This window comes from Jatropha curcas, chromosome 3, assembly GCF_041381405.1.
Source record: "Jatropha curcas cultivar XTBG-Jc1 chromosome 3, XTBG_Jcur_1.0, whole genome shotgun sequence".
In the NCBI taxonomy this organism is placed as follows: Eukaryota; Viridiplantae; Streptophyta; class Magnoliopsida; order Malpighiales; family Euphorbiaceae; genus Jatropha; species Jatropha curcas.
In genome coordinates this window covers 7784120-7811802 of record NC_143153.1, presented here as the reverse complement: position 1 = coordinate 7811802, position 27683 = coordinate 7784120, and the positions used below count along the sequence as shown (strand labels likewise).

Genomic DNA, 27683 nt, shown 5'->3' with positions numbered 1-27683 from the left:
ATTTTAGGATAAAGTGTGGCATTAGTTTAGATAATGCATGATGAGGATAGAAAATGGATACCTTGGTGCATAAGAGTTATATTAGTATGCTTAGTTGGAGAAGAAAATTCCTCCCCTTAGTTTTCATTAAGAGGCCAAACCACTCTAGGGTGGTAAGGCTTACTTAATTATTATTTGTTTTTTTTTTTTTTTGTATGGTATGCTATCTCTATATATATGACATAAGTATGATTATTTTGATAACTTTCATATGTTTAGAGTTTTTAAAAAATAGGTATTTAAGGTGTATGTGCTTTGAATTTTGAACAAGGAAAGTATGATTTTATATGATAAGAAGTTTCTTATGATAAATTTCATTATGCCTTTAAGCAAGTTTTAAACGAAAAGGAATTTATGAGAAGTTTCCTATATTAAGTAATTATGTTTAAGTATGAAGTTTTCATGAGTCGCTTAAGTTCAAAAGTAAGCTTACATGTATGATTTCATATGATAAGAAATTTTCTATGTTAAGAAATTTTCATGAGTTACTTATGTTCTAAAGTAAGCTTACATTATGAATTTAAGAAGACTAAAGAATATTACAAGTTTTATGAGAAGTATTATGAATTAAGAATTAGAATATGGATTTTGGGCTCTAATATACTTGGCGTGAATTTGATGCGAGATTTGATTTTATTATGTATGATGAGCATGCTCGGCATTTGATGCCATTATGATAAGAAGCTATGAAAAAAAAACATATTACTCGCTAAACTTGTGAATACTCAATTACTTCTAATTCATAATCTAATTTTATAATTAGTATGTTAAGTTAAGACGGTGTCTCCGGCACCGAATGTGGCATCCGTCATCGGGTCTCACAGGACTGGGCAGAGGGTGTTACAGTTAGTCTGCTAATAAGGTTGCTCATGTGTTAGCTAGAGCGTCTTATTCTGTGACAGATCAGGTGGAGGAGTTGCCTATTCCACCCTTTTGTATTGAACAAGCTTTGAGGTTGGATAATTAATGAAATTTCCATTATTATTCAAAAAAAAAAAAAAAAGGTTCTCCAATGCATTAAGAATAAATCAGTTTCAGTGCAAGAAGAAAATAAAAAAATAAGAAAAAAATGAATAAATAGGAAAATAAAAAACTAAGTCACGCTGTCTAATAGACCCTCTGAAAATAAGAGTAACTCTAACGGGATTATGGATTGTGGCTTATCTAATTGCCAAATCACAGTTGAACAATAATATCTTTTCTAATACTACTATCTATTCAATCTGTTAAGCTGACATGTAAAAAAAAAAAGTTCACACTGTAAACCACACCCTCTATTTTTTAAAAAGTCTGTTAGACAATGTGATTCAACTATTTAATTCTTTTTTTACTATTAATTTTATTTTCTTTTTTCCACCATCTTTTTTCAGGCTCAATTTATTTTCTTTTATTTTAATTAGATACAATTTAAAAAAAAATACACATCATTATAAAATTCTATTTTGATTAGAATAGACTGAAGAACCATTTTTCAAATTCAATATTCACAAATAGATTTATAGTCACATCACTGTTAACATCTTTTTATTCAAAATGCCATATAAGCTACAACCCATAATCACATTGGAGTTGTTCTAAAAGAGTGCGGTAGACCGTAAACAATATCTCTTTTTCTTTTTAACACGTGAAATTCATAGATTAAATAAATAATGATATTGAAAAAAATTTTTATTTTTAACATTTAATTTTACAGACGTCGTAAATAAATCAACGCGACAGATGCATTTTGCGTTTGGAGTTGCTCTACGCAAATATGGCTGTCGATATGGCAGATATATTGCGGCTAGCAGCGCCACCTTCATCCCTAATCAAAGCCATTAAAAAAACAAAAATCAAAACAACTTGGGTTTTCATGTATGGTGTTCGATTCAAACAAAGCTCATTCTGTCTTCCTCTACCAAAGCGCTTTTTCTTTTTTGTTGCCTCATCACTCATCGTAGTTTTGCCTATTGACTTTTATCCAAAGATTGAATCTGATGACAACGGGTGGCCCTCTCCAGATCAAGCTCTGTGCTAGATGACCTCTGTGCCTCGCAAGTGCAGTCGCAAGGTATTCTGCTATTGTTAAAGCTTAATTATCCTTTTTATTTTTCTTTTTGTTAAAGCTTAATTGTCCTTTTTATTCCCTTTGTTAAAGCTGTAATCAAATGAAACCGCTCTGTCATGAAAACATGTTGTTTTTTGTTTTCCCTTTTCACTGTTGATTTGGGAAATTTCTTAGGGTTTTGCTATTGTATTTAGCGTACTAGTGTGACTCTGAACTGACATTTGCAATGGGTAATAGATGATAATTCTAAAAAGATTATTTACTCAAGTTCTTTCATGCCTTACCTATTTGATCTTATGTTTTTATGTTTTTTTTGCTTCTGTTCATGGAATTGTTAACTTTTAATGCAGTTCTGATATTGTTTTTGGATATGTATTTACTGCAATGTCCTTTTCTTTCCCTCCCATATGCACTTCTCTTTCTTTCATTTTCATGAAATAAAATTCTGTTAGTTTCATAAAAATACTGGATTAGCTTGTATTGTCATAAAAATAAAAATTTCTGGATTGAATTATAAACAAAAATGAAAAAGAACATACTGCAACAAATTAACATACTTATAACAGTACCTTATCTTATATCCACCAACACACTCCCAAATCTGTTTTTAGACTCTTATTTAGAATGCAGAAACTAGGGAATTGTGAGGGTTATTCATCTCTCCTTTTCTTTTTCTTTTTCTTTCTTTTTTTTTTTTTTCAGTTTCTACAGTCTAGGAGTTAGAAACAAAAAGTTAAAATGAAGTAGTTTTAAGTTGTTGAAATCAATTATACACAAACAATTAGAAACAGGAAAACATTGCCAAGATTCATTTATTGAATTTATTTCAGTTCCTAGGTCATATATGAAATAATGATCTTTGCCTTTCATTTCTTGTTGCCTCTTCTTCTCAAACAGCAGTTTGTAAGCACTACTTAGTTTTAACTGAGAGAGTTACACCTTATTGAATTCTTTATTGGAGATGCTTTGTGATGTTCACACTATGCCTAACCAGGCACTAAGACATTGAATTTCTCCTGAAATGTTTAGGCTGAGATATGTATGTCTATAAAATTTTTTAATCAATAAGTCATGAGAAAAAAGAGAGCAAAAGGCATTGATCCTTGGAGCCATTTGTAAGGTGCATATTTAAAACCTTGAAATTCATGAGTCCATCTTGGTACAAATAAATTATTAATCTATTGTTAGTGAGTTGACCTGTTTCGATTTTCTATTCAAAACCATAATCTGCTGATCTTTTTATCTAAGCAATGAATTTAAACATAATACATAGAAACTCAACTCCATTAATATTTAATACTCTTTTCAAAATTTGTGCCCTGTCTCAAATTAATTGAGCATGGAGCATTCTAGGCGGTAAGTTAAGCACAAGAAAGTTGCTAATGTCTAAAATGGATGTTTATAAGCAAAAAGAGTTTGAATATTGATCTCAAAAATAAATATGATAGAATAGTGACCTTGCATTGTTTTATTTGTATTTATATATATTACAGCGACAATACTGTTTTTCCTTTCTTTTTCTTTTTGAAAAAACAGTTTTGAGTTTTTGTTGGATGGCATGCAGATCTCAGGATGAATCTGTCTTTCCAATTTATATTGAATTCTTTCTGTTAATTCTTTTACTTAGTGCTGTTAAATTAATCACCTTTCCAAAAAGAATTCTGCTTTCTGTTGTTTTCTCCAATTTTTGTACTGTAACGAACTCCTAACTAATAATAAGGTACTTTATTCCCCTCGTAGACTGTCCTCTGGTGCAACCATAATTCTATTATCCAGTTTGTTTGACAAAAACACAATCTTGAGAATCATAAAAATAGTCAAAATTTTAGAATTTCTGTTTCTAGTTTCTTCTTTTTTTGAATAATTGTTGTATGTCTAAGATATGAGTTGTTTGTTTTGTTTTGAGTTAACATTTTGACTATGGATGTCAATATTTAGTTTGGTTCTTCTGAAATTTTGTGTCACAAGGTATATATTTGGATTGAAAGAGAATCAGTATTTGAGTAGAATATTAAGTGCAATGTTTTGTTTATTTAATATAGGCACAACTTTTTTTTTTTTTTTTTTTTGTTTGTTGTTTACTTTAGGTGCAATGTTCTGTTGTTTGCTGTATATAATAGATTTGATGAAGGAAATGTATGAAATTCATTAGGAAAGAATGGAAGGAGTAAGAAAATCTTGATGTTCCAAATTTTGTTGGGAACTTTGGAATTTGACTTTTTAGACTACATAACAACAACTGAGCTTTAGTCCCAAATTCCCAAATTAGGTGGGGTCGGTTGTATGAATCCTTTGTTTCCAATATTCACTCTGATTATCAATGCAAAGCAAAGTCTTATGCTTTTTGGACTATAATTAAATTAAATCATTATATTAATATTATTTTTGAGAATTGTAATTAAATTAATTCCCAAAATTAATTGTAATGTTTAGTTTTAAGTTTTGAATGAATATGATTTTCTCAATCTTATGCTTTGTTCATTACTTAATAAAGGGTTAAACCATACCCGATACCCCAAAGTTTACGACTTGTAACATTTGCACCTTAAATTGAACTTAATTTCTCTAATACTTCAATTTGAAACCTTTGTAAAAATTGCACCTAATTACAAACTCAGTCAAAATTGACATTAAAATATAATAAAAGTGGGACCCACTATAGTAAACTAACCCAACTCAGGTTAGAATCATCTAAACTTAACATTTTGTTGTTGCAACAAACTCAACCCTAATTCATCTAAAACCCATCTCTCTCTCTCTCTCTCTGTGTGTCGCGTTCTATCTCTCTACCATGGGTCTTTCCTCCATTAAAAGTGACTCTTCTCTAGCATAGGCTACCATTCTCGGTAATACACACTTGGATTTATCAGAACCAGCTTTTCGACCCATAAAATGTAGAGGAAGGTACCTTATAATCTTAAACTCATTGATTAATTAACGCCTTGTAATAAAAGACAAAACAAAAGCAAAAAGAAAGAATAAGAGCTAGGGTAATAAGAAAAATTGCTGCATCTAGATGGTTCCCAACCAAAACTCAATCGCCTGTGCTGCTGCAAACAGCTTGTACATGTACTATGCATAAAGATGGTCCTATAAATGTATTTGCTTGGTGAACTTTTTTGGGTTGCTGTTGGAGAAGATTTTTACAACAAAAACTAAAAGGATGTTCAATATTTGCCACAAGGTCTTAAGGTAAAATATAGTTTTTAAGCAAATCTTGGTGGGAAAGAGCTGTTGAAAACTTGCAATGCTTTTTTTTATTGATGCTTTGTCATGTTTGAGACTCCATCCTTTTAGTCCTAAGATAATTGTAGATTTTATTTTTCCCTTTTTTTTTTTTCTTTTTTGGTCATTGATTCTTTGTTCGTAGGAGGATCACCAACTAAATTACTGACTTGAATTGCTAGATTTTGATGTTATTTGGTGAGGAGGATGTTTGGTTTTTGCCACTAGTTTTATGATTATATTGTAGTCTTCTGTTGCCTTCCTTTTTGGCTTTTGCTTTATGACCGAGTAGAGAGAGAGATATATTGTAGTCTTCTGTTGCCTTCCTTTTCGGCTTTGTGCTTTATGACCGGGTAGGGTTGAGTTTGTTGGGTTTTAGATGAATTAGGGTTGAGTTTGTTCCAACAACAAAACGGTGAGTTAACTATAGTGGGTCCCACGTTTGTTATATTTTAATGCGAATTTTGATTGAGTTTGTAATTAGGGTGCAATTTTTACAAAAAGGTTTGAAATTGAGGCGTTTGGAGGATTAAGTTCAGTTTAGGGTGCAATTGTTACAAATTGCAAACTTTGGGGTATCGGGTATGGTTTAGCCCTTAATAAAGCAAATGATTTTGATCTTTCAATTTTATGTTTTACTTATTATTGCTATTAATTGAACAGAGCCAAAAGCTAAAGAGAGAGAGAGAGAGATATATTTGGGGTTGGGTTTTAGATGAATCAGGTTTGAGTTTGTTGCAACAACAAAACGGTGAGTTAACTATAGTGGGTCCCACGTTTGTTATATTTTAATACGAATCTTGATTGAGTTTGTAATTAGGGTGCAATTTTTACAAAGTTTTGAAATTGGGGCATCTGGAGGGTTAAGTTTACTTTAGGGTGCAATTGTTACAAGTTGCAGACTTTGGGGTATCGGGCACGGTTTAGCCCTTAATAAAGCAAATGATTTTGATCTTTCAATTTTATGTTTTACTTATTATTGCTATTAATTGAACAGAGCCAAATGGAAACAAAGCTAACCCCAACTAGTTTGAGATTAAGGCTTCGTTTTTGTACGCTTTGCTTATTATTTGATAAAACAAAGATGTAAATTGCTTTGTTTATTATTTTCTACTGATTGTATGCATTTTTTCTTTGGTATACTCTAGTTATTATGCAATTAGTTGATTTATTTTTTTATTTTCTATTTTTTTATAACACAAATTAAGCTCAATATCAAATCAAATTTTATGATCTTCATTAGTAAGCTGTCACAGTGTTTTGAAATTCCTAAATGGTTATTTCAAATTTTGTAGATAGTGCTTTCAGTTACAAGTTTGAGTTTTTGGGTTAAAATTTATTTGAGTTTTTGGATTAAAATTTATTTGAGTTGTGATATATAAGTTGCATGAATATTTTCACCAATAAGATAGTGAATATTTTCAGTTACATAGTGATGCCTTTTCACATATCACCTGGGACAATAATTATTGAAACCAAATAGAACTCTTTTAAAATTATCAATCACAAAAATTTAAATATTGTTTATAGCATAAAGCTAACATTTTTTTTTCAAACATGCAGAGATTTTCTTCCATCTTCTTGCAACTATAAGTTGTAGCTCATTACTCACTAGCTGAACATAATCATGGCAGGACCACCAGAAAATATCCCAAACCTGCAAACAATGGCGGAAACACAGCTTCTAAAGTCTCTAACAAAAATCTTAACTTCAGATAAATTCCCACTCCAAGCACTTCGTCCCTATATTCCCAATTTCTCTTCAAACCCTAATCTTCTTATTTCTCTCCTCTCTTCCAAATCGCTTTCTCACCGACCCACTACTCTCCTCTCCTTCTTCAAATGGATGCAATCTCACCTCCCTCCCTCTATTTCTCACTCTCCTCTCCCTCTCCTTTCCCTTCTCTCTCCTCTCCTCTCTCATCACAAATTCTCTGATGCCAAATCTCTTCTCACCTCCTTCATCGCCAACGACAAGTCCAACATCCTACACCATCACATCCTCCACCCTCCTGCAGTGGTAGAGAACCGTCGCACCTTGAAATCCCTCCTCGATACTTCAATTGGGGCCTATGTTGCCTCTGGTAAACCCCACCATGCTGCAGAAATTTTTCATAAGATGAAGAGGTTGCATCTCACACCTAACTTGCTTACTTGTAATACTCTTCTTAACGCATTGGTTAAGTATCCTTCTAAGCATTCTGTTTGTTTGGCAAAAGATATTTTTAATGATGTGATTAAACTTGGTGTTAAGGTTAATACCAGTACTTTTAATATTTTAATTTATGGGTGTTGCTTGGAGAGCAAGTTGGGGGAGGCAATTGGTCTTATAGGTAAAATGAAGGAGTTTGGTTGTTTGCCTGATAATGTTAGTTATAATACAATTTTGGATGTTTTGTGTAAGAAAGGGAAGTTGAATGAGGCTAGGGATATGTTGTTGGATATGAAAAACAAGGGATTGACTCCGAATAAGAGTACTTTTAATATTTTGGTTTGTGGGTATTGTAAGTTGGGTTGGTTGAAGGAAGCAACTCGAGTCATTGAATTAATGTCGCAGAATAATGTGTTGCCTGATGTCTGGACTTATAATATGTTGATTGGTGGATTTTGTAAAGAAGGTAGGATTGATGAAGCGTTTGGGTTAAGAGATGAGATGGAGAATTTGAAGTTGTTTCCTGATGTCATTACTTATAACACATTGATTAATGGGTGCTTTGAGTGTGGCAGTAGTTCAAGGGCATTTGGATTGATTCAAGAGATGGAGGGGAAGGGAGTGAAGCCAAATGCAATTACACACAACATACTAGTTAAGTGGTATGTGAAGGAAGGAAAGATGGATGACGCTGGAAAAACAATTAGGAAGATGGAAGAAGATGGATTTTCACCTGATACTGTTACATATAATACTTTGATCAATGCATATTGTAAAGCGGGGAAGCTTGGTGAAGCATTTAGGATGATGGATGAAATGGGGAGAAAAGGTTTGAAGATGAGTAGTGTGACTCTTAATACCATTCTTTATACTCTTTGTGAGGAAAAGAAACTTGATGAAGCATACAGGTTGCTTAGTAGTGCTAGCAGGCGAGGCTATTTTGTTGATGAGGTTAGCTATGGCACTTTGATCATGGGATATTTTAAAGATAAAAATTCAACTAAAGCTTTAAAGCTTTGGTGTGAGATGAAGGAGAAACAGATCATCCCAAGTATTATCACCTATAACTCTATGATCGGAGGATTATGCCAATTGGGAAAGACTGATCAAGCAATTGACAAGTTGAATGAGCTTCTAGAAAGTGGTTTGGTCCCAGATGAAACAACATATAATACAATTATTAATGGATACTGTCGTGAACGTGAAATCGAGAAAGCATTTCAATTTTACAACAAAATGGTTGAAAATTCTTTGAAGCCAGATATATATACTTGTAACATTCTTCTTTTTGAGTTATGTAAAGAAGGTATGCTTGAAAAGGCTCTTAAGTTCTTCAATACATGGATTTCAAAAGGGAAACAAATTGATGCAGTTACATACAACACAATATTATCGGGTCTTTGCAGAGAAGGCAGATTTGAGGAAGCATTTGATCTTCTTGAAGAAATGAAAGGAAAGAAGCTAGGGCCTGATTCCTATACATATAATGGAATTCTGGGTGCACTTGCTGATGCAGGTAGGGTTAAGGAGGCTGAGGAGTTCCTGTTAAAAATTGTAGAAATGGGAGAGTTGCAGGGTCAGACCTTGCTGTTGGATAAAGGGGAAAATGTGAACAGCGAGAAGACTCAAAAATATGATCTAAATTCAAATGCTTTCTCAGAACAGATCAATGAGCTGTGTGCTCAAGGGAAATACAAGGATGCGATGCAAATTTTTCAAGAATCATCCCAGAAAGGCATTGCTTTAAATAAATCTGCCTATATTAGTTTGATGGAGGGACTTGTTAAAAGGAGAAAAAGTATATCAAGAGCTACTTTATTATAATGAGCTCCCTTGGGTTTCTCGACGGTGCCCAGAATGTTTAACATCGATTTATTTGCATCCAACAAGGAGTTAAGGTAAGAATTCTTTTACAACCATTAGTATTATATTTCACACAAGTTGTTTGGCTTTTTTTGGTGTATTGGGGGGTGGGTGGGTGGGTGATAATCACAGTTGAATTTACAAACTATTGGTTTGGGGAAAGAACAGCTACTGCTTAAATGTTTTAATGTAGATGATACTTGAGGATAATTGTGTAAGATTTACCTTATGTAGCATCTTTGTAGTGATCATTTTTGCTTTTTTTGTTTCTGTGGTAAGAATAAGTTGTTCTATCCCTTTTTATGGTGTTAACAGGGAGAATATGACAGTGGACAAGGTAAGGAAGCACATAAAAATATAATGGTCACAAATCATGATGATGATGGTGTAGCCATTTCCTTGCTTCTAAAATCAACAAATCAGAGGATGTGATTCTTGGGGAAAACAAGTGATGGTGAATCTGCATTCCGGTACTTCTTTAATCACAAAAACCCAAATAAAGTAAAAAGATTTCAAACAAAAATTTAATGGAACCTCGAAAAATCCTCTCTTAAAAGTCTTCAATCTAACAAAAATGGTATGCAAAACAATTATCATTATATTTAAGTCAATATTCTGATCTGTATATATTTGAAATTCATTTCTTCTTATGTTTAATAATTAATAATCATAGATAGAGAATGGCGATATACAATTACTGAAATTCTAAATGTAAAAATCAAGCCACACCCCTTTTGGCCAGGCTTGCAGTTGCAGCAGCAGCTGTTACTGATAGATATCAAATCAAGGTGAGACCTCCTAAATCTAAGCTTCACAAGTTCTGTGAGGTTGGTTTGCATCCAAAGATGGCAAGAAGAGGAGCAGCTCTAATTCTTTGCTAGGTGATTAAATTAAAAATTATTATGTTACTCTTTGTGGTTATTTGTATATACTTGACATAATAATTTTAGTGGCTTAATTAATTGATGTTTGGCGGCTTAGATTCAACTAGATTAGACGTGGACGATGCTTTTATTCAGCAGTTCAGTCTTAATTGATTGAAAAGTCATTTATTCCTCAGATTATTGGATTATCATGGGACAGAAATTGATTATTAGAATTGGAAATTAATTATTGGAAGAATTTTGGTTTGACTGTCTGTTTAAGACTTAAGTTGGGAATTGTGTAAGTTAGTTCTGTTTGTTGTTGTCGCTGATGCCGGATATATGTGTTTCAAAGCTGATGTATGATCTGTCAATTTAAATTTTAGAAGAGTACTTGTTCTATTAAAATTTAAAAGGAAAATAACATTTCCTTCTCTTTTATTCTTCAATAGTTCTATTTTTGGTATATTGGAATTGGAATTGGAATGAACTAACAAGTAGCTTTGCCTGTTTTCATAACCCCTTCTGTTGCACCTAGAATTGGAACCTGAGACCTCCTGATGGAAATCTCAATAACCACTGGAGTATTCCTTAGAAACATTCTTCAATGGTTTTGCAACATGTGTGATGCCCTTGCTAAGGGGCCCTTTGAATGACAAAGGCAAATAAGCACATTGAGGATTGAGCAAGAATAGTTTATACTTCAAATCGAGAAGTTTCTACTGTAGTAAAAGTTCATTTTTTCAGTATTGAATTTCACTTCATTGCAGAATGTCAAATGAGAGGATCTGTTTTATGTTTTAGTATAGATGATAGTCAAGGACAATTACATAGTTTACCAAAATCTTTGTAATGATACTGTTTGGCTTTTGCTTTTCTGTTTCTTTCTTAGAACTAAGTTGTTCTGTCCCTATAAAATATTGTTAAACAGGGAGAATGCAACAGTAGAGAAGGTAAAGGAAGCATATAAAAAACTAATGATAGGGAATCATCCTGTCTCTGGTAGTGGCCACTATCTTACTTCTAAAATCAACGAAGCAGAGGATGCAATGCTTGGGAAAACAAGGGATGGTGGATCTGCATTATGATAAATTGAAAAATAGGTTAGTTTTGAGAATGCTCATATGATAAAATTAAATTTCCTATCCTCTCTTTAAATATTTTATTTTGGTTGATAAAGTATTGCTTATAAATGAGCTGTGTTGGCTTTTGTTAGGGCACCAGAAACTGAATTTTGTCTTATGGTGTTTCAACGGTAGAGCCATATGATATGCCCCAAAGTAGCTTGATGTAAAGGTGCTGAAAATTTCATTGTTGAATTGCAATAAACCCTTCTTAGTGATTGTTTGCTTTAACATCCAAAAGAGGGTATTAAAGTTTATTTTATTCACTTATAGTTTCCATAAGTACATGATTCTGAATCACTTCATTGTGATAAATCTGATTTGGGTGATACTCTTGCACATGCCTATACTTTTCTCTGCAGTGCGTTTTTTGTGATTTATGTATGCAAATAATGTGTTTGATGCGTGTATTATATCCAAACCTATTTTAGGGTGCAAATTGAGGTACAATGGTAAAAAATTTTAAAAATAGAGTGCAACTATAATTAGCAGCAAAAACCAAAGTAAACCTATTAGGCACATTTCCAATTGTCATGGTTAGAATATGGAAACAAAACATATATAGTTTTCTTTGTGAAGTTTCTTTTTTGGCATACAATTGGACTAGGGAAATGGATATTTTGTAATGCTGAAAAACTACTAAGCCTGTGATACCATCTTACCTCAATAATAAAAAAAAAATTGTGAAAAAGAAAAAAAAAGCTCTATGGTGCTATTGATAGGTCAACACAGTATCAAATGAAATTATGAGAGAGATAAAAAAAATGGATAATAGGAAATAACAGTTTTCTTATGCAGGTGTTCAAAACAAGTTCTCAAGTGGTGAGTTATCAACACCCTAAGAAAAGTTAACGACATGCCGGTTAGCAGCATCAAAACTTCCACTAGCTTTTTGGCTTCTAGAAAAGGAAGATTCCCTTTGCAGCGGAGGTCCAAATTTATCCTCAATGCCCCGAGTAACATGTCTGCCTGCCTCTCAACCGGTCAAGAGGCTTTGTCTGCCAAAAGGTGCCATCAGTAGGCAACCTTCGTAAGACAGCACAAAGCCACTCGTGAACAGGTCTAAGAAGACGCTGATTGACATAGTTCCCTACGGTGAGAAGAAAGGTGATTGAGTTACTGCAGTCATAACAAGCTCTTGCCTAAATGCATTAATCAAAATTATGGAATATAATCTTATTATAAGAGGAAATGGTCTCGTTCAATGAGGTACCACCAATTATTGGACTATTGAGTAACTCTAAATTGATTTTTAGCTTTGTATAAATCTCCATATTACTTTTGCTTCTTAGTTATAACAGGGAAAGGTATATATCCTCAATCAAAAGTAAGTAGTCGTCAATTCGATCCATCATCATGGAAATTGTTATTCGCTGCCATCAGAGTGTGGGATTGTCGATCACAGCGAATAGCATAGTTTTGATAAGAAAACTGCCTTGTTCACAGTGATTGAAACCTTAAACACAGTATAGCAATTCCGGTTACTTAGGCAACGGTGGATCCGATCAATTATACATGCTCTTTTCCAAATTAAAGTATTATGTAAAGTTGATCTTCATGCAATTTTTTGTAGATCTTGGTTGTATGGGGGCTAAAAATCAATTTCGAGTTTGGTTATTTAATCGAATGAGGTCATTTTCTCCTGTGTTTATGATAAGGTTATATTTCATGAATTTGGTCAATGTATCTAAGCGAGAGTTTACAATAACTGCAGGAACTCGAGGTGAGGGTGAATTCTGGACCTCTGCAAAGGGAATCTTCCTTTTGGCCAAAATTGGTGGAAGCTTTGATGCTGCTATTCGGCTTCATGTTAGTAACCTTTCTTGGGTTGTTGATAACTTGTGACACGATCTTAAGAAAACTGATATTCCTATTAATATCCATTTTTTTATCGTTATTTATCTTATAATAGAAAATTATTATTTTCTATGAGAAAGTCATCATTATTGTTTTATTTTATTGTAGGTACTCTGTTATTATAATTTATATTATTTAATTGTTTGTGTTGTTTGGGAATGAAATTTGCGAGAGTAGAGAGTTTTTATGGTAATTTGAGTCATTGAAAACACCCTAACTCTCAATTTCTCAACCAACCGAATTAGGTTGAAAAAAAGTTAAATGTTTTGGAGAGTTTTTATATTATCCATGTTTATTTTTCTAAAAAAATCCCAAAAAACCCTATTGCATTTTTTTTTTTCCTTTGCTTTTTTCATCTTCTTGCATAGTTTAGGTACTTAATATCTATAAATAAATATTTTATTTAAAAAATAATTCTAATCAATTCTTATTTACAGATTAACGCATTTTGTGAAAGGGCTATTTTTGTAATCCTCGTGTTTAAAATTACATTTATATACCTTCAAACAATGTTGTCATAACTGGACTGACAATGGAACCGATGCCATGCTGAGCTAAGGTTGGATCGATTCAACTGAATTTTCTATTTTTTTAATATTTATATATATTCTAATTGTAACAAAAATTATTTTCACAATAGTTAACATATATAATATATCATTCTCATCAAATATTCATTCTATATAATAAATTAACATATTACTAAATTTATATAACAAAATAATAATTAAATATTCATAAATTTAATTCACATTCAATCCAAGTTGAAAGTTCAATTTTAGGTTCCTCAAAGATACAAATTAATTTTCTCAAATACACGAACCATGCCAAATATACATAAAAATAACACCACCTTTTTTTAAATCAACATCATATTTTACCAAAAATCTGGTTTTTCAGTTTCCTTACTCCGGCCTGCTCCGAAAATGCTGTGAGAAAGGGAAGATCTTGGTTCTGGAAGAAGCGGGTTCCGGCCCCTCCGCATCAAGATAGTCAATCGAGAGAAGTCTTCATCCTCAAGTCTTGTTCGGTCAAAAAGAACTGTCTGTCCACTGCTTTCCAGTCTTCGCTTCGCCCCTGCTCACTTGGATAATAGCAGGGGCTCGCCAACCGACTTACAGCCGACTACATCATCAAAACCCACTTCTTTTCTGGTTTTTATTTATTAAAGGTCCAATCCAACTTTTTTCAAAAAACCCAGTTTTTTCCTCAAAAACCGAGCCAATTTCTGAACCAGACAGCCACCTGGTTTGATCTGATTCCAACAACACTGCCTTCAAACCAAATAAAATAGGATTATTCAACCTTCGTTTACCTTGCATTCTTCTCAAACTCAAAAAAGAGCATTGTCTTACTTTAGTATAACTTGTGTTGCCTTGCCTTCAATTTACTAAGTCTAGCTCAGCCCAGCCAAACGAAGCCTAAAGAAAATAATAGCTGAAGATTTTCCATTACATGATAAGAAGTTTTGCTAATTCATTGCTTTTTGAGTAAGACTACCTCACTACTTTGCTATTCTATTTGGTTTCCTACCAAAATTCATTGCATAAAATGAATAGTCAAAATCTATGAAGCGATAGTGCTCCATGGAGATAATTGGCTTGGTTCTGAGCCGAAACCTCTTACAGAAAATACAAGAGTGGGGGAAGAGAACAAAAAACAAAATAGCCATATGACTGCCTGCGCATTGTACCATTTGTAATTTGGAGTACACTGATTCTAATTCAAAAATTAAAAACCAAAAATTTGACTCTGGCCTTGTTAAGTTAATATAAATTGCGGAAACGGGGTAAAAAAATACAACAACATAACTCAAGAGTACAAGATCTTACAACATATGCAGTAACTGGGGAGTTTATACATTATGTCTTCACGGTAGATGCTTTCTTGGCTGGATTGTACACACTGAACTCACCAAAGTCCCTTCTGCCACTGGCAAAAATAGCGCTCACAATCAAATCCTTTGGAGAAGTAAACACAAGTTCAGTTACTAAAAATGTGAAAGTCAATGAAGAAAATTAGACTACTACTTGTTGATATTCATAAGAAAACATGGCACGTGAAACAAACTTTATGATACACTGGTCCCTAGGTGCGAGCCTGGACATGGTCTCCAGAGAAAATGACTCATCATGCACAAATTTAAAGTGATGACTACACGATTCTCGCTACATTGAAGACATTACTGGGCATGGCACTTAAGGGTTCTTACAGACGTCTTAATAGTTTTAGAAGAGTTTGGCAAAATAGACAACCAATTTTTCTTCTCTCTTATTGAATTTATCAAGAATTTCAGTATATGGTCATCATAGCTTAACTTGAATTAATAAAATACTCCACTTTGACTTTATTATGCTAAATTTTTGGACAGATCTAACCGAATTTTTTTAAACCAACAACATGGTATGGAAAATCAATAGCTTTAGAACTAATTAGAAAGATTTTACTTGTCATGTCAATTGAAATTCTGCCAAAATCTAGGATTACTGATTTACTAAAATAAAAAGTAAGTGAATGATTTGCAGATGCAAATTAATGTTTAATGATTATGCTGCAATCAAATATGGGTTCAATGACAGCGAAATTAAGGTGGTTGCCTTGGCTTCTCAAGGTATTGTATCAGGGATCTTATATCCAAAGAGATACCCAAAGATCTGGGGCAGCCTAATCTTGTAAACATGGATTGACCATGAATTAATGAGATGCATCTTACTGAAAGCATTGTAGAAAGCATAATGAGGCAACGTATCTGTGCATTATATCCCAACCAGCAGGTAGGAAACGAGGATGAGTTGCTTCAACAAAAACTTGTCTCCATCTTTGACAAAATTCACGGATTCCTTCCTCTCCATATTCTTTCAGTATATGATCCACAACTTGCTTTCCATGTGGTCCATGTCCTAACAGAGATAGCTTCGAATTTTTAGGCAAAGCACTTCCGTTGTGTCTAGGATAATTTGAGTCAACTATTTCCTTAGGTGGACTTCCTTCACAATTATCATCAACATTTCCAGTATGAATTTCTTTTTCATCAGAAATTTCGGTGTCATCTGAATTTGTGTCCTTGTAAATTGTAGCAGATTGTAGATCAGAACAGACAGTTGTATCAGTGACTGCTGTTGTGAAATAGTCTTGATCTTCAGTAGTTTGAGAACCACCTAGAGTATCAATTTTAGGTGTGTTCTCAATGGTAGATTTGACCACAGAAACCACATTGTTCATCTGCTTGTTATTTGGAAGGATATTACCAAGAGAATGTTTTGAAGACAATCCCCTCTTCTTCTCAAATCGTCTTCTCTCATGAGGACTCATGCCAACAAGCAAAGCTCTTTCTAAATCTTCCTCAGATATCTCCCTTCTTCCATAATATTGTTTGACAATCTACAACAGGCAAAATTATTTTGATGAAAATCTTAAATTTCCTGTAGAACACAAATGAATAGCCAGTAGCATTATAAGGTATGATGACTGCATGTATAATAGAGGAAAGAACAACCAGCTCTTGAAAATAAATAAATATTTATAGACAAGTATGAATGAAAGGAAGATTTTGTATTAATGGTGAGATGAAATCCACAAATAGCAGAATCGTGGTTACAGCAATCTTAGTAGCAACAATGGAGAAAAAAAAATAATTTAGAACAAAATAAAAGGAAATCTTGATTCAAAAGAACCAAGCCAAGAGCAAAAGCTCTCCAACAGAATTCTCTGCTCGAAACTTCTATCCAAAAAGATGCCCCCAGCCTTGTCCTTGCTTCCCTTTTTATGCTGTGTTGGTACTCCTATCATAACTGACTGTGACAGGTGTCCCTTTTTCATTCCTTGAATCATTCCTCTGATTTCTTGGATCACTAACCAAACAAGCAGCAGCCTTTGGCCTCCTTGAGTAAACTTTAAAGGGCCTGGGCTCGTTTCCATCAATACTTCCCCCTGAATTAACAGCCTTGTCCTCAAGGTTGTAACATGGAAATTGCCCAATGAAGTCAGATGCATCTACCCAAGTGGATTCTTCAGCTAAGTGACCTGTGCAGTGAACAAGGAACTGTTTGACGTTGGTATGGTATTTAATGACATGGTGGGTTTGCAATATGGCAATAGGTTCCACGACAGGTTCTCCAACATCTTGCAGCTGTTCGGGCAGTTCGGTGACCACTTTGTGCTCCCCCACGACTCTTTTCAACTGAGATACATGGAAGACCAGGTGTATTCGGGAGGATGGCGGCAGGAGCAGCTTGTATGCGAAGGCTCCCACCCTAGCAACAACCTCGAAGGGGCCGTAATAGCGCGCTGCAAGTTTAGCATTAACCCTTGCGGAAACTGATTGCTGCCTATAGGGCCTGATTTTAAGGAATACCTTGTCGCCAACCTGAAAGTGCACATCTCACCTATGGCGGTTGGCATACTTAGTCATCAAGTGCTGAGCCTTTGTAAGGTTGAATTTCAGTTGGCGAATGATCTCATCCCGGTCTTGAAGTTGGAGTGACACCTCCTCGACCCTTACTTCCCCTGGTAGGTGTTGGAGAACTGTAGGGGGAGGACGGCCATAGACTATCTCAAAAGGCGTTTTCTTTGCTGCACCTTGAAAGCTCATGTTGTACCAATACTCTGCCCATCCCAACCATTTTGCCCAGCTCCTGGGTTGCTCGGAGTAGAAACAGCGGAGGTAGGACTCAACACATCGGTTTAGAACCTCAGTTTGCCCATCCGTTTGGGGGTGGTAGGCTTATGAGAACTTGAGTTGGGTGCCTTGGAGCTTGAACAGTTCTTTCCAAAAGTTGCTTAGGAAGAGTGGGTCACGATCACTTACCATAACTCGTGGAAACCCATGTAGGCGAACAATTTTTGAAGTGAACAATTCAGCCACCCGTTTAGCAGTGAAAGGATGCTTTAGTTTCAAGAAGTGACCGTACTTAGATAATCTGTCCACTACCACTAAAATACAATCAGCCCCATGCGATCGCGGTAGTCCGGTGATAAAATCTAAGGCGATTTCCTCCCAGATCATATTAGGAATGGGCAGTGGCTATAATAGACCTGCTGGGGATTGAGCCTCGTATTTCTGGCGCTGACAAACCAAACAGGCAGCCACGAACTGCTGGATTTGCTTCATCATTCCCGTCCAATAAAAACTTGAGGCAATACGGCGATAGGTACGATATGCACCGGAATGACCCCCGGAGGGAGTCGAGTGGAACTCTGTGATTAACAGCTGTAACCATTTAGAAGTGGCAGGGAGTACCAGTCGACCCTTGAAGTAGAGGCGACCATGGATGAGGTCATAGTGAGGGTGCTTGGTAGGATCCTTTTGCAAGTAGGAGGCTAACCGTTGTAGTACCCCATCAGCTTGAATTTCCCGGTTGATCTCTTCCCAATCTGCCCAAATAGAACTTGATAATGCTTGGAAATGATGGTTGTCCTCCTTCCGGGATAGCGTGTCGGCAACCTTGTTGGAGGTACCCGGCTTATATTCAATATGAAAATTGTAGCCCATTAGTTTGGAAATCCAATATTGTTGAGCTGGGGTGATTACCTGTTGGGACAACGAGTGACCTAGGCTTCGTTGGTCGGTGCGCACCAGGAAATCTCGGCGAATCAAGTATGGCCTCCAATGGCGGACAGCTAGGACTAAGGCCATTAATTCATTGTCATAGGCTGATCTCTTTGGAGCTGAATCAAGAGTGCCTTTACTAAAGTAGGCGATGGGTTTTCCTTGCTGCAGTAGGACAGCCCCTATCCCCGTCCCGGATGCATCACACTCAACAACAAAAGGCTTTGTGAAGTCTGGCATAGCGAGTACAGGAGATGAAGTGACTGCTTGCTTCAATGAGTTAAAGGAATTTTGTGCCTGTGAGTTCCAAGAAAACTGTTGTTGTGATTCCTTCTTTAATAGTGAAGTGAGAGGCCGGGCTAGTTGACCGTAATGGCGGATGAACTTCCTGTAATACCCCGTAAGTCCTAAAAATCCCCGGACAGCTTTTACAGACTTTGGGGTAGGCCACCGGAGAATACTAGAAATCTTAGCCGGGTCCATAGAAACCCCCTCTCTTTAGATGATGTGACCCAAGTACTCCATTGATGACTTGGCAAAGGAACACTTCTTTGGGTTAACATGTAACTGATGCTGTTGTAGAAGGTGCAGAGTTATGGATAAGTGTTGAAGATGAGCGTCCCAGTCCTTACTATATACAAGTATATCGTCAAAGAATACCTACATGATACAGCGAAGGTGAGGGCGGAATATGTCATTCATAACAGCTTGGAAAGTGGCAGGAGCATTCATAAGCCCAAAGGGCATGACCAAGAACTCGTAGTGCCCTGTGTGAGTCCGAAAAGCTGTCTTGTGAATGTCAGGTGTTGATGCTCGGATTTGAAACAATCCCGACTTCAAATCTAGTTTGGTAAAAAAACAGGCACCGTAAAGTTCATCAAGCAATTCCTGAACCACAGGAATCGGGTACTTGTTCGGTATAGTGGCTTTGTTCAATTGACGGTAATCAACGCAAAAACGCCAACTGCCATCCTTCTTGCGCACTAGCAGAAACGGGCTGGAGAAGGGACTATGGCTAGGTTGTATAATTCCAGCAAATAACATCTCAGACACAAGTTTTTCAATTTCATCTTTCTGCAAGTGGCCATACCTGTATGGTTTAACAGAAATCGGTTCCTGCCCTGGTTTGAGAGTAATCTGATGATCATCCGGTCTATGTGGTGGAAGGGACTGAATTTCTTCGAAAACCTTTTGGTAACGCTCAAGCAACTTGTGCAATGCCAACTCTTGGGAGGATGAAAGTGCACAATCATGTAACGGGGAAACTTCGGTGTCAACTCCCCAAAGCAAAACAGAGTAGTCTATATCCGAGAGTTTGCAGATAGACTTCATGGAAGGAGGAGTACGCAAAAGAGACGGATCACCGACTAGAGAGATTGACTGGCCCGCATGACAAAATGCCATAGTCATGTTAGCCCAATTGCTCTGTATATCACCCAAGGTTTCGAGCCAAGCTATGCCCAGAACAAAATTAACTCCATGTAATGGAAAAATAAAGAAGTCGCCCACAATTTCATAGGAGCCGACCCATACCTGAAGCTGGCGACACATACCCGAGGCTGCAATTCTATGACCGTTACCGAGATGTACGTAATATACCGGAGTGGTGGTGATTGGAAGTCTGAGTTCAATGCTTAGTTGGGAGGAGATGAAGTTGTGGGTTGCTCCACTATCGACCATAATCACGACCTCCATAGAAGAAAAAATGCCTTTGAGTTTCATGGTTTTAGACTTTGAAATCCCACCAATCGAGTTGAGAGAAAGCTCTATATTGGAGAAGTGAGCTTCATCCCAGGTGACGGGAGATTCGGTCTCAACTGTGGCTTCTAATTCGGCCATTTGACCCGCATCCACCATGGTTTCATCTTCACTAGCAATTAAGGCACGAAGGGCGCGATTGGGACATTCATGAAGGGGAGAGGAGGGCTGTTTGCACTTAATACAGAGGCCCTTGGCTCTGAGGCTTTTGTATTCTTGGTGGGAGTAGTGGCCGGTGGGTCTTGGTTGGTGTACTTGGGTGGCAAGTTTTGGGGGTGGTGCAGGAAGGGCTAAAGGACGTGTAGAGGGATCTGGTGGTTTGAGGGAAGGAGGTGTGTCACGTTTATGGGCAGGAGGCAAATGGTGTAACTAGGGCTTGGAGGTTTTGGGCCCAGCCCAAAATGTGTTGTAGGTAAGGTCTGTTTGGTGGGAGAAAAGGTAATTTCTCTTTCAATATCTTTTGCCACTCGCATCAAACGCCGCAGATCAATGGTATCTGGTGAACGCAGGCGGAGACGAATGTCGTAGCGGAGGCCGTTGAGGAAGTAACCTAAGAGCTGCTGGTCGGAGAGAGATGGGGTTTGGGTAGCTCTTGAGATGAACTCTACAATGAAAGAGTGGACTGACCCGGTCTGTTTTACGGCAGCAAGGAGCTCGTAGGGGTTGTTAGAGTCATCACTGCTGAACTGAGTGACTACTTCTTCTTTTAACTGTTCCCAAGAAAAAGTAGGGTCGCGTTGCCGAACCCATCGAAGCCAATGAAGAGCTTCTCCCTCCATAGCCACAAGTGCCATCGGAATCTTCATGTTTGGCTCCGTTCGGTGGAGCTCGAAATACTGCTCTACTCGTGCAATCCAGCCTATCGGGTCTGACCCATTGAATAGAGGCATGTCAACCTTCTTAATCTGGTCTGGAATAGAGGTGGGTGTTGTGTTTGATGGTGTGATGATGGGTGTTGTAATCGGCGGTGTGGGCTGTGCATGGGAAGGTGTATGTTTGGGAGACGAGGAGTCTCCAGATTCTGTTTGTGTTCGGCCGGTGGAGAGAGCGGATACAAGTTGGTCAAACTTGGTTGTGAGTGAGGACAGTTGGTTTGTGAGGGATGTAAGGTTTTGGGTATATTCTGTGTGGAAGGATGCTTGGGATTTGTCAAGGGTGGTGAGATGATTTTCAATGGTGGAAATGTTCTCTATCTGTTCAAATCGTGAATCTTGTCTTGTGTTTGTCATTGTGGCTATGAAATTGAGATCCGGCAGGTCGGACCAAATTGATAGAGGAAAGAACAACCAGCTCTTGAAAATAAATAAATATTTATAGACAAGTATGAATGAAAGGAAGATTTTGTATTAATAGTGAGATGAAATCCACAAATAGCAGAATCGTGGTTACAGCAATCTTAGTAGCAACAATGGAGAAAAAAAAAATAATTTAGAACAAAATAAAAGGAAATCTTGATTCAAAAGAACCAAGCCAAGAGCAAAAGCTCTCCAACAGAATTCTCTGCTTGAAACTTCTATCCAAAAAGATGCCCCCAGCCTTGTCCTTGCTTCCCTTTTTATGCTGTGTTGGTACTCCTACCATAACTGACTGTGACAGGTGTCCCGTTTTCATTCCTTGAATCATTCCTCTGATTTCTTGGATCACTAACCAAACAAGCAGCAGCCTTTGGCCTCCTTGAGTAAACTTTAAAGGGCCTGGGCTTGTTTCCATCAATGTATCAAGCAATAATACTGCTTAACGATTTCCTATATCCTCAATGAAATGTGCAGTAATTTACGAGGAACTGAATATCTACCGCTGCTAGTTCAACATTGACAATATTAACAGAGGTTATCATTCTCATCTAAAGATCAGATAAGTTAACCTTCGTACTATAGTTACTAACAGAAAAAATAATCATTGTGAATCAGCATAGACCTATTCTTACAATGAAACATTCTGCTTTTCTTTTCAATGGCTCTAGATTGAGTCCTTATGTTGCAGCAGAAATATTATAGTTTGGATTGACAACACTGAATTTTTTTTCTAAACTAAGCAAAATGACTCTTATGGCACCATATGTATATTTTTCTTTACCATTAGCATCAGCTCCTGCAATCATAGAACACGCAAACAGACAATGTGTCTGTACCTATGCCTACGCCTATTAAACATGGACAAATAGAATACCTACCGAAATACAATCTTCCAAGTCCCAACTAAGCCATGGAAATATCAGATTCCAAACCATTCACAAAGGCACCTAACTAATAGTATCACACGTAAGAGCTGTAAAATTCTAGTGCAAATCACAGCACGCCTAAACTGCTAACTAGAAAAGATTAAAATTTTGTTTTCAAATGCATTATCATAGTCAATTCACAATTTTAGGCATCTGTAATTCCTATCAGAAAGTGTCATTCATCCTCAGGCAACATAATTTCCATCTAATAATGCTTTTGAGGGTTTCACAAATTAAATCTTCTCCAAAGATTGCCAGTGGAAAAGAATGGTATACGCCATACCGTAACGTATGATGCCAAGCTATGTGGCTGTTACATAAAGGAACTATGATGGCCTTTTAACAATTGTATTCAGCCCTACCAAGGATCTACTGCATCCAAAATACCTCAAGATCTCTTTCTTGCAGCTTAGCAACAATTGCAATTAATACGTACTAATACTGATTCAACAATCAATTACTATAAAAAAAGGGGGATAATCAGTATAAACAAGACTTGGATTTTTTAATATAGAAAGATTACTATGTCTATGGACCTGCATCAGTTCTTCTCGGCGCTCCAGTGGCATTCTTGATCCGTGGCGCAGAAGAGCCATAGCAGCTATACGCAACTGTAAGGGAGATACCCCCGCCTCCTCATCGTTCATCACCGAAGAAGATGGATCAGGTATGACAGGGGCTTCTTTGGAATCAACTACTTTACGAACAAACAACGGAATTCCAAATTCCGCAACTACTTTTCTCTTGTGTTTCTCAGCAGCAGCATGAGCAATTTCATGGCAGTCCACACAGAGGAGGACTATATCATGAGAACGATGGCTTTTCAAATGCTCAGGGAAGTGCATTCTGTAGCATGAAGGAATTATTCGATATCGCAAGTAATGATTTCCTTCACCACATCCAACACATATATTTTTCTTACTTTGAATGTAAAAACCATTGCCTTCATCTTCTGGGCGACCCTTTGGTTCAAAAAGTAGCATTATGGCAGGGGGTTCATCTTCAATGAGTTTTGCCAGCTCCCGTTGAAGGTACCTGTAAAACAATAACCTGACCTTATTAAGTGCAGCCAATTTCTAATTGATAAAAAGAGTAAAAACATGTTAATTCACTAACCATTCAAGCTTTCTACGATCACAGTAACAAAGCAATCGACCATCATTTGCATAGATCCTACAGTTATGATACACTGGAGCTTTGCATGAGAACTTCTGAACAAACAGGTCTCGTGAGGCCTTCCTAGCAACCTGTTTAGAATTTTTAAACCCATTTTTCTTGGAAACTGAACTATTTTTTTGTCTCAGGCCACGAGTAACCAATAATGCATAATTATAAGCAGACAACGGACAACTCCCTTTCTGACCAAGGCATTTTTGAAGAAGTGCTGAGAACATATCATCAGGGTTGTTTCCCTTGTCCTGGATCAAGAAGCAAAAATCATCCAAATGACTGCAAACAACAGGGGATGGAGATGATACAGAAAAATTAAAATTCACGGGATTGAGATTCATATCGGCTTGAGATATGGTATCATATATTTCTTTTGGATTTGTTGGAAACTTGTCTGCAAGGGAGACGATAGCCTGGTCTGATAATACATATCTTAAACTCTCATCGTGTACACGAGCCTGAAGGAAATGTAAACCACACGGTTATATTAGACAATCAAAATGCACTGTCCATCTCATTGAAATAGAAAGAAATATGTTCCAAAGAATAAACTGCAATTTGGGAGAGTAAATGGCATCTTCTCTTTAGAGACAAAAGTAAGTATCTAACATGACAGTTACCAGCAACTGGGGGAGAAAAACTGAGAGCTACCAAGTTGCATAGGAAAAATATCATCCTAAAAATTGACTCATGTAACTAATTAATATAGCAATTTAAGGGTAGGGTATGGAAGTCATCTTCAGTTTGACAGGCCACTTGATACCCCGGCTACATGCCAGATAATAGGTAATTTAACTACTAAGATATAACTGCATATACCAATTTGGGACACAATGATTCTATTGTCATTTTTAGGAATTAATTGAACTAGGCACGGATAACCACAAGACCAAGAAAATTACTTATAAGAGGGTCCACACTAGCAATTATGATCCTCAAAATGAGATTTGCATCCTTTGCTTCCTGCATGGTAGTGCCATGAGCAAAAGCATGGTCAAACTGTGACAAAACATTCTGTTGAAAATACTTCTATATTATGATGCAGAAAATCATAGAGGAGATTCTTTTTTGATCATACCATCAGTGATACTTAAGCTAAGCCAAGAAAACAAGAAAATCCAGTATCCTTGAAGATTTTCATTTGGAGGATTAAACAATATGCCACATGTAAGCAGGTGCTACACTGATGCATTGGCAGGTTAATTTCTGTGAAGGGTGTACTAGTTAATTATAAATCAAACAGGAAGTCACTTTCTCTAATAGATAATTCTACATTAATTGCCTATTAAAAAAATAAAGCTGAAAAATAGAAAATATGTTAATGAGGTGTGGAATAAACTCCCCCCAATCTTATAAGGTAATGAAGCTATTCTACATCATACAGCAAAATTACTGAGAAAGTTATCACTAACCATTAAATCTCGCCATGTGCACAAGCGTCTCACAAGACCCTGAAATGAACACTGCAATGTTAGTAATGCATATGGAGGTTACTTGAAATGGCCAGATTTAATAAAGATGTGCAGCGTAGTGCACCTGCATCTCACATGAAACCGATGAACCTCCTTGACCATTCAAATGACGAAAACAAATTGATGATGCTGCAGATTCTCCAGGAAAATCTTCAACCTCTTTATTGTAGAGTTGTAGACAAATCATATTTGAGCGGCGACAAACCTCAACAATAGAATTTAAACTGCCGTCTGGATGAGATGGATTTTCTGGTACATTAATATGTTTAGCCCCTTGATGCTATAACACTTCATATATGTGTTGAATGGTTATTTACATAAAATTATGTGTAATTCATAAATGAAATGCAAAGAATAAATATGTTGCTTTTGATTTGAGCTAGTTCTTTCTTTTCATCTCCTTTTCAAGAGGCATAATGCTAAGACTTATTGTTTTGAGTATTGCTTCAGTGACACAATCTTTTCATTTTTATTGAACATCTATAACAGCATAATCAAGATAAAAGCAAAGGTGGACAAAACATGAACACCAAATAAAAACATACCATTGTCTTGTTTGAGCTCAGCAATTAAACAACCCGCAATATACAATAGATAATGTGCATCTGTTCGAGCGTATTGTAACATCTCTGCAGATAAAGGACGTTGCCTCCAGTCTTCACGCTACAATTCAACGTAAGAATGTCATATTCATGGTTTTGTTTAGGCAATGTTATACAAATGATAAATTTTTTGAATTTATAAACAAAGATTTCAAACAGAGAAAAAGAAACAGAATTCTATCAGAAAGATAGCTGACAAGCTTCATCCGATGCAAGAAGATGCACAAACACTGACATTCTCAATCCCTAACCTGTAGTAATTTATTTGTAGATACGCCACAGTAAGTTTCAAGCAAGTATGCTAGTGATTTCTGTGGTTTTGACAGCACCTCACATGCCTGCAATATTAGAGCATGAACAAATTAAGAACCATATAATATGGAATCATAGCATCTGTCCATTTTATAATTTAAACTGATTCTTCTGACCACAATTGATCAACATAATGATGGCAAGCAGTAATTGACATTTAACCTATTCTCATGTAAATCTCACCTTTGCAGTATCAAATAAATTAACAACATAAATATGAAAGTCTCTTTGTAGCCAAAGAACATCATTATCAGCTCCATGGAACACCTAGACCACAAAATTTTCCATCAATAACCAAAAACAAAACTTCCATTGAAATAAAACCTGTACTAAATATTTTCCTTAGCAATAAAACACATTAATTCAACCGCTTAATTACTTTACCTTGCAAATACTAGGATCAGCAAAAACCGGTCTGAGAATTCCCATTGCATCATGTAATGCAATCGTATCCACCAAATAATCCTCCTCCTGGGTGGAAATCTGCTCATGCAAAATTTGTAAAAAAAAAAAAATATGATCAAATGTACAAAAGTACAAAAATACATTAGAATTCACACAATGTAAGTAAGACAGAGTTAAAATGCTTATAACCTGAACTAAAGCAGTGAAGCCTAGAAATGACCGCAAGCTGTGCTGCTCGGTATCAACAGCAAAAACCTTCTCTTTACTCAAAAAGTCTGCTAACTCCTTTAACTGAGACTCTGTCTCAATCCAAACATATACATTATCCATTTCCTTCAACTTCATGTTGCTATATATATCAAATTCAAATCTGTAATTCTCTATCAAAGCTGTGATCTCCCTTTCATAAGGATGCAAATTTGAAGAATTATCTGCCAGAACATCAAAAATAAAAAAACTCAAAGTTTGAATATTAAATAAAACAATACCGTGTTTGGTTGCTACTTAATTAAAGTTCTGTAATTTGGTCATTTTCTGATTTTCTATAATTAATCTTTCATTGAAACCAAACAGAGAGCAAAAAATTTAAAATTTGTACCGTTAGAGGAGTTATGGAGCTTTAAGTGCTTGAACTCAGAAAAAGAGTTATCAGCTAAAACGCGCTTGAAGCCGAACTGCGGCTTCTGGTCCGATTGTAAATAGCATAAACTGGGACGGCTCTTTTGCTTTCGGCGTCTACGATACAGTTCTATGAAAAGGATTGAGAGTGCTGTTAGAGAAACTACAGCGACTGCGATTCTGATCTTGTCTCTGTGTTGCATTCTTGTCTCTTCTTTTTTTTCCTGTTTCTGTTTTTCCTCTTCTGGCCGGAAAGTGGAGAGGTTTAAGGAGGCGGAGACGGAAGTGGAGGTCGGTCCGACGATTATTGAGCTAAAGCCCAATTATGCTTATCATTAAGGCCTTTTATATGCTTTTATGGACTTAAAAAACTTTTCATGGGCCCATATTCTATTCTCATGTGCAGG

The 27683-nt window shown here is 36.2% G+C and overlaps 2 protein-coding genes across 23 annotated transcripts; one reads left to right on the top strand and one right to left on the bottom strand.

The window, feature by feature from the left end:
• Positions 1-1761: 1761 nt before the first annotated feature.
• LOC105648161 (uncharacterized) lies at positions 1762-13267 on the top strand. 14 transcript variants are annotated; one of them, XM_089719536.1, is made up of 8 exons: positions 1762-2089; positions 6875-9361; positions 9642-10207; positions 11121-11292; positions 11406-11485; positions 12112-12420; positions 12887-12944; positions 13028-13267. In XM_089719536.1, exon 2 carries the CDS (start codon positions 6939-6941, stop codon positions 9285-9287), a length of 2349 nt encoding a protein of 782 aa, XP_089575662.1. In that variant the 5' UTR covers positions 1762-2089; positions 6875-6938; the 3' UTR covers positions 9288-9361; positions 9642-10207; positions 11121-11292; positions 11406-11485; positions 12112-12420; positions 12887-12944; positions 13028-13267. The 14 variants fall into 14 exon arrangements, with proteins under 14 accessions (XP_089575662.1, XP_089575659.1, XP_012089853.1 ...); XM_089719533.1 differs by having other exon boundaries at positions 12112-12522; XM_012234463.4 differs by having other exon boundaries at positions 9642-9796; positions 10069-10207; positions 12112-13267.
• Positions 13268-13897: 630 nt separating this feature from the next.
• Positions 13898-27598, bottom strand: LOC105648163 (Polynucleotidyl transferase, ribonuclease H fold protein with HRDC domain-containing protein). Of its 9 annotated transcripts, none has more exons than XR_016320141.1 (14): positions 27257-27597; positions 26848-27089; positions 26638-26736; positions 26437-26520; positions 26193-26279; positions 25885-26002; positions 25404-25588; positions 25280-25318; positions 23814-24325; positions 23234-23747; positions 15884-16551; positions 15003-15102; positions 14526-14607; positions 13898-14444 (listed from the first exon to the last, which is right to left on the bottom strand). XR_016320141.1 is itself a non-coding variant. In XM_089719524.1 (13 exons), the coding sequence occupies exons 1-12, from the start codon at positions 27477-27479 to the stop codon at positions 15033-15035; spliced, it is 2841 nt and encodes a 946-aa protein (XP_089575650.1). In that variant the 5' UTR covers positions 27480-27597; the 3' UTR covers positions 13898-14444; positions 15003-15032. The 9 variants fall into 9 exon arrangements, 6 of the variants coding, with proteins under 6 accessions (XP_089575650.1, XP_089575649.1, XP_089575651.1 ...); XR_016320140.1 differs by having other exon boundaries at positions 14526-14591; XM_089719524.1 differs by lacking the exon at positions 14526-14607.
• Between the last annotated feature and the right edge of the window lie 85 nt (positions 27599-27683).

Coding starts and splice junctions, on each gene's coding strand:
- LOC105648161 (XM_089719534.1), top strand. CDS start 6,939: ATGGCAGGACCACCAGAAAATATCCCAAACCTGCAAACAATGGCGGAA.
- LOC105648163 (XM_089719524.1), bottom strand. CDS start 27,479: ATGCAACACAGAGACAAGATCAGAATCGCAGTCGCTGTAGTTTCTCTA. Junction 25,319..25,403: donor CGGTTTCATGTGAGATGCAG/GTGCACTACGCT, acceptor TGTTCATTTCAG/GGTCTTGTGAGACGCTTGTG. Junction 16,552..23,233: donor GCCGAGAAGAACTGATGCAG/GTCCATAGACAT, acceptor TGCCTGTTGTAG/ATTGTCAAACAATATTATGG.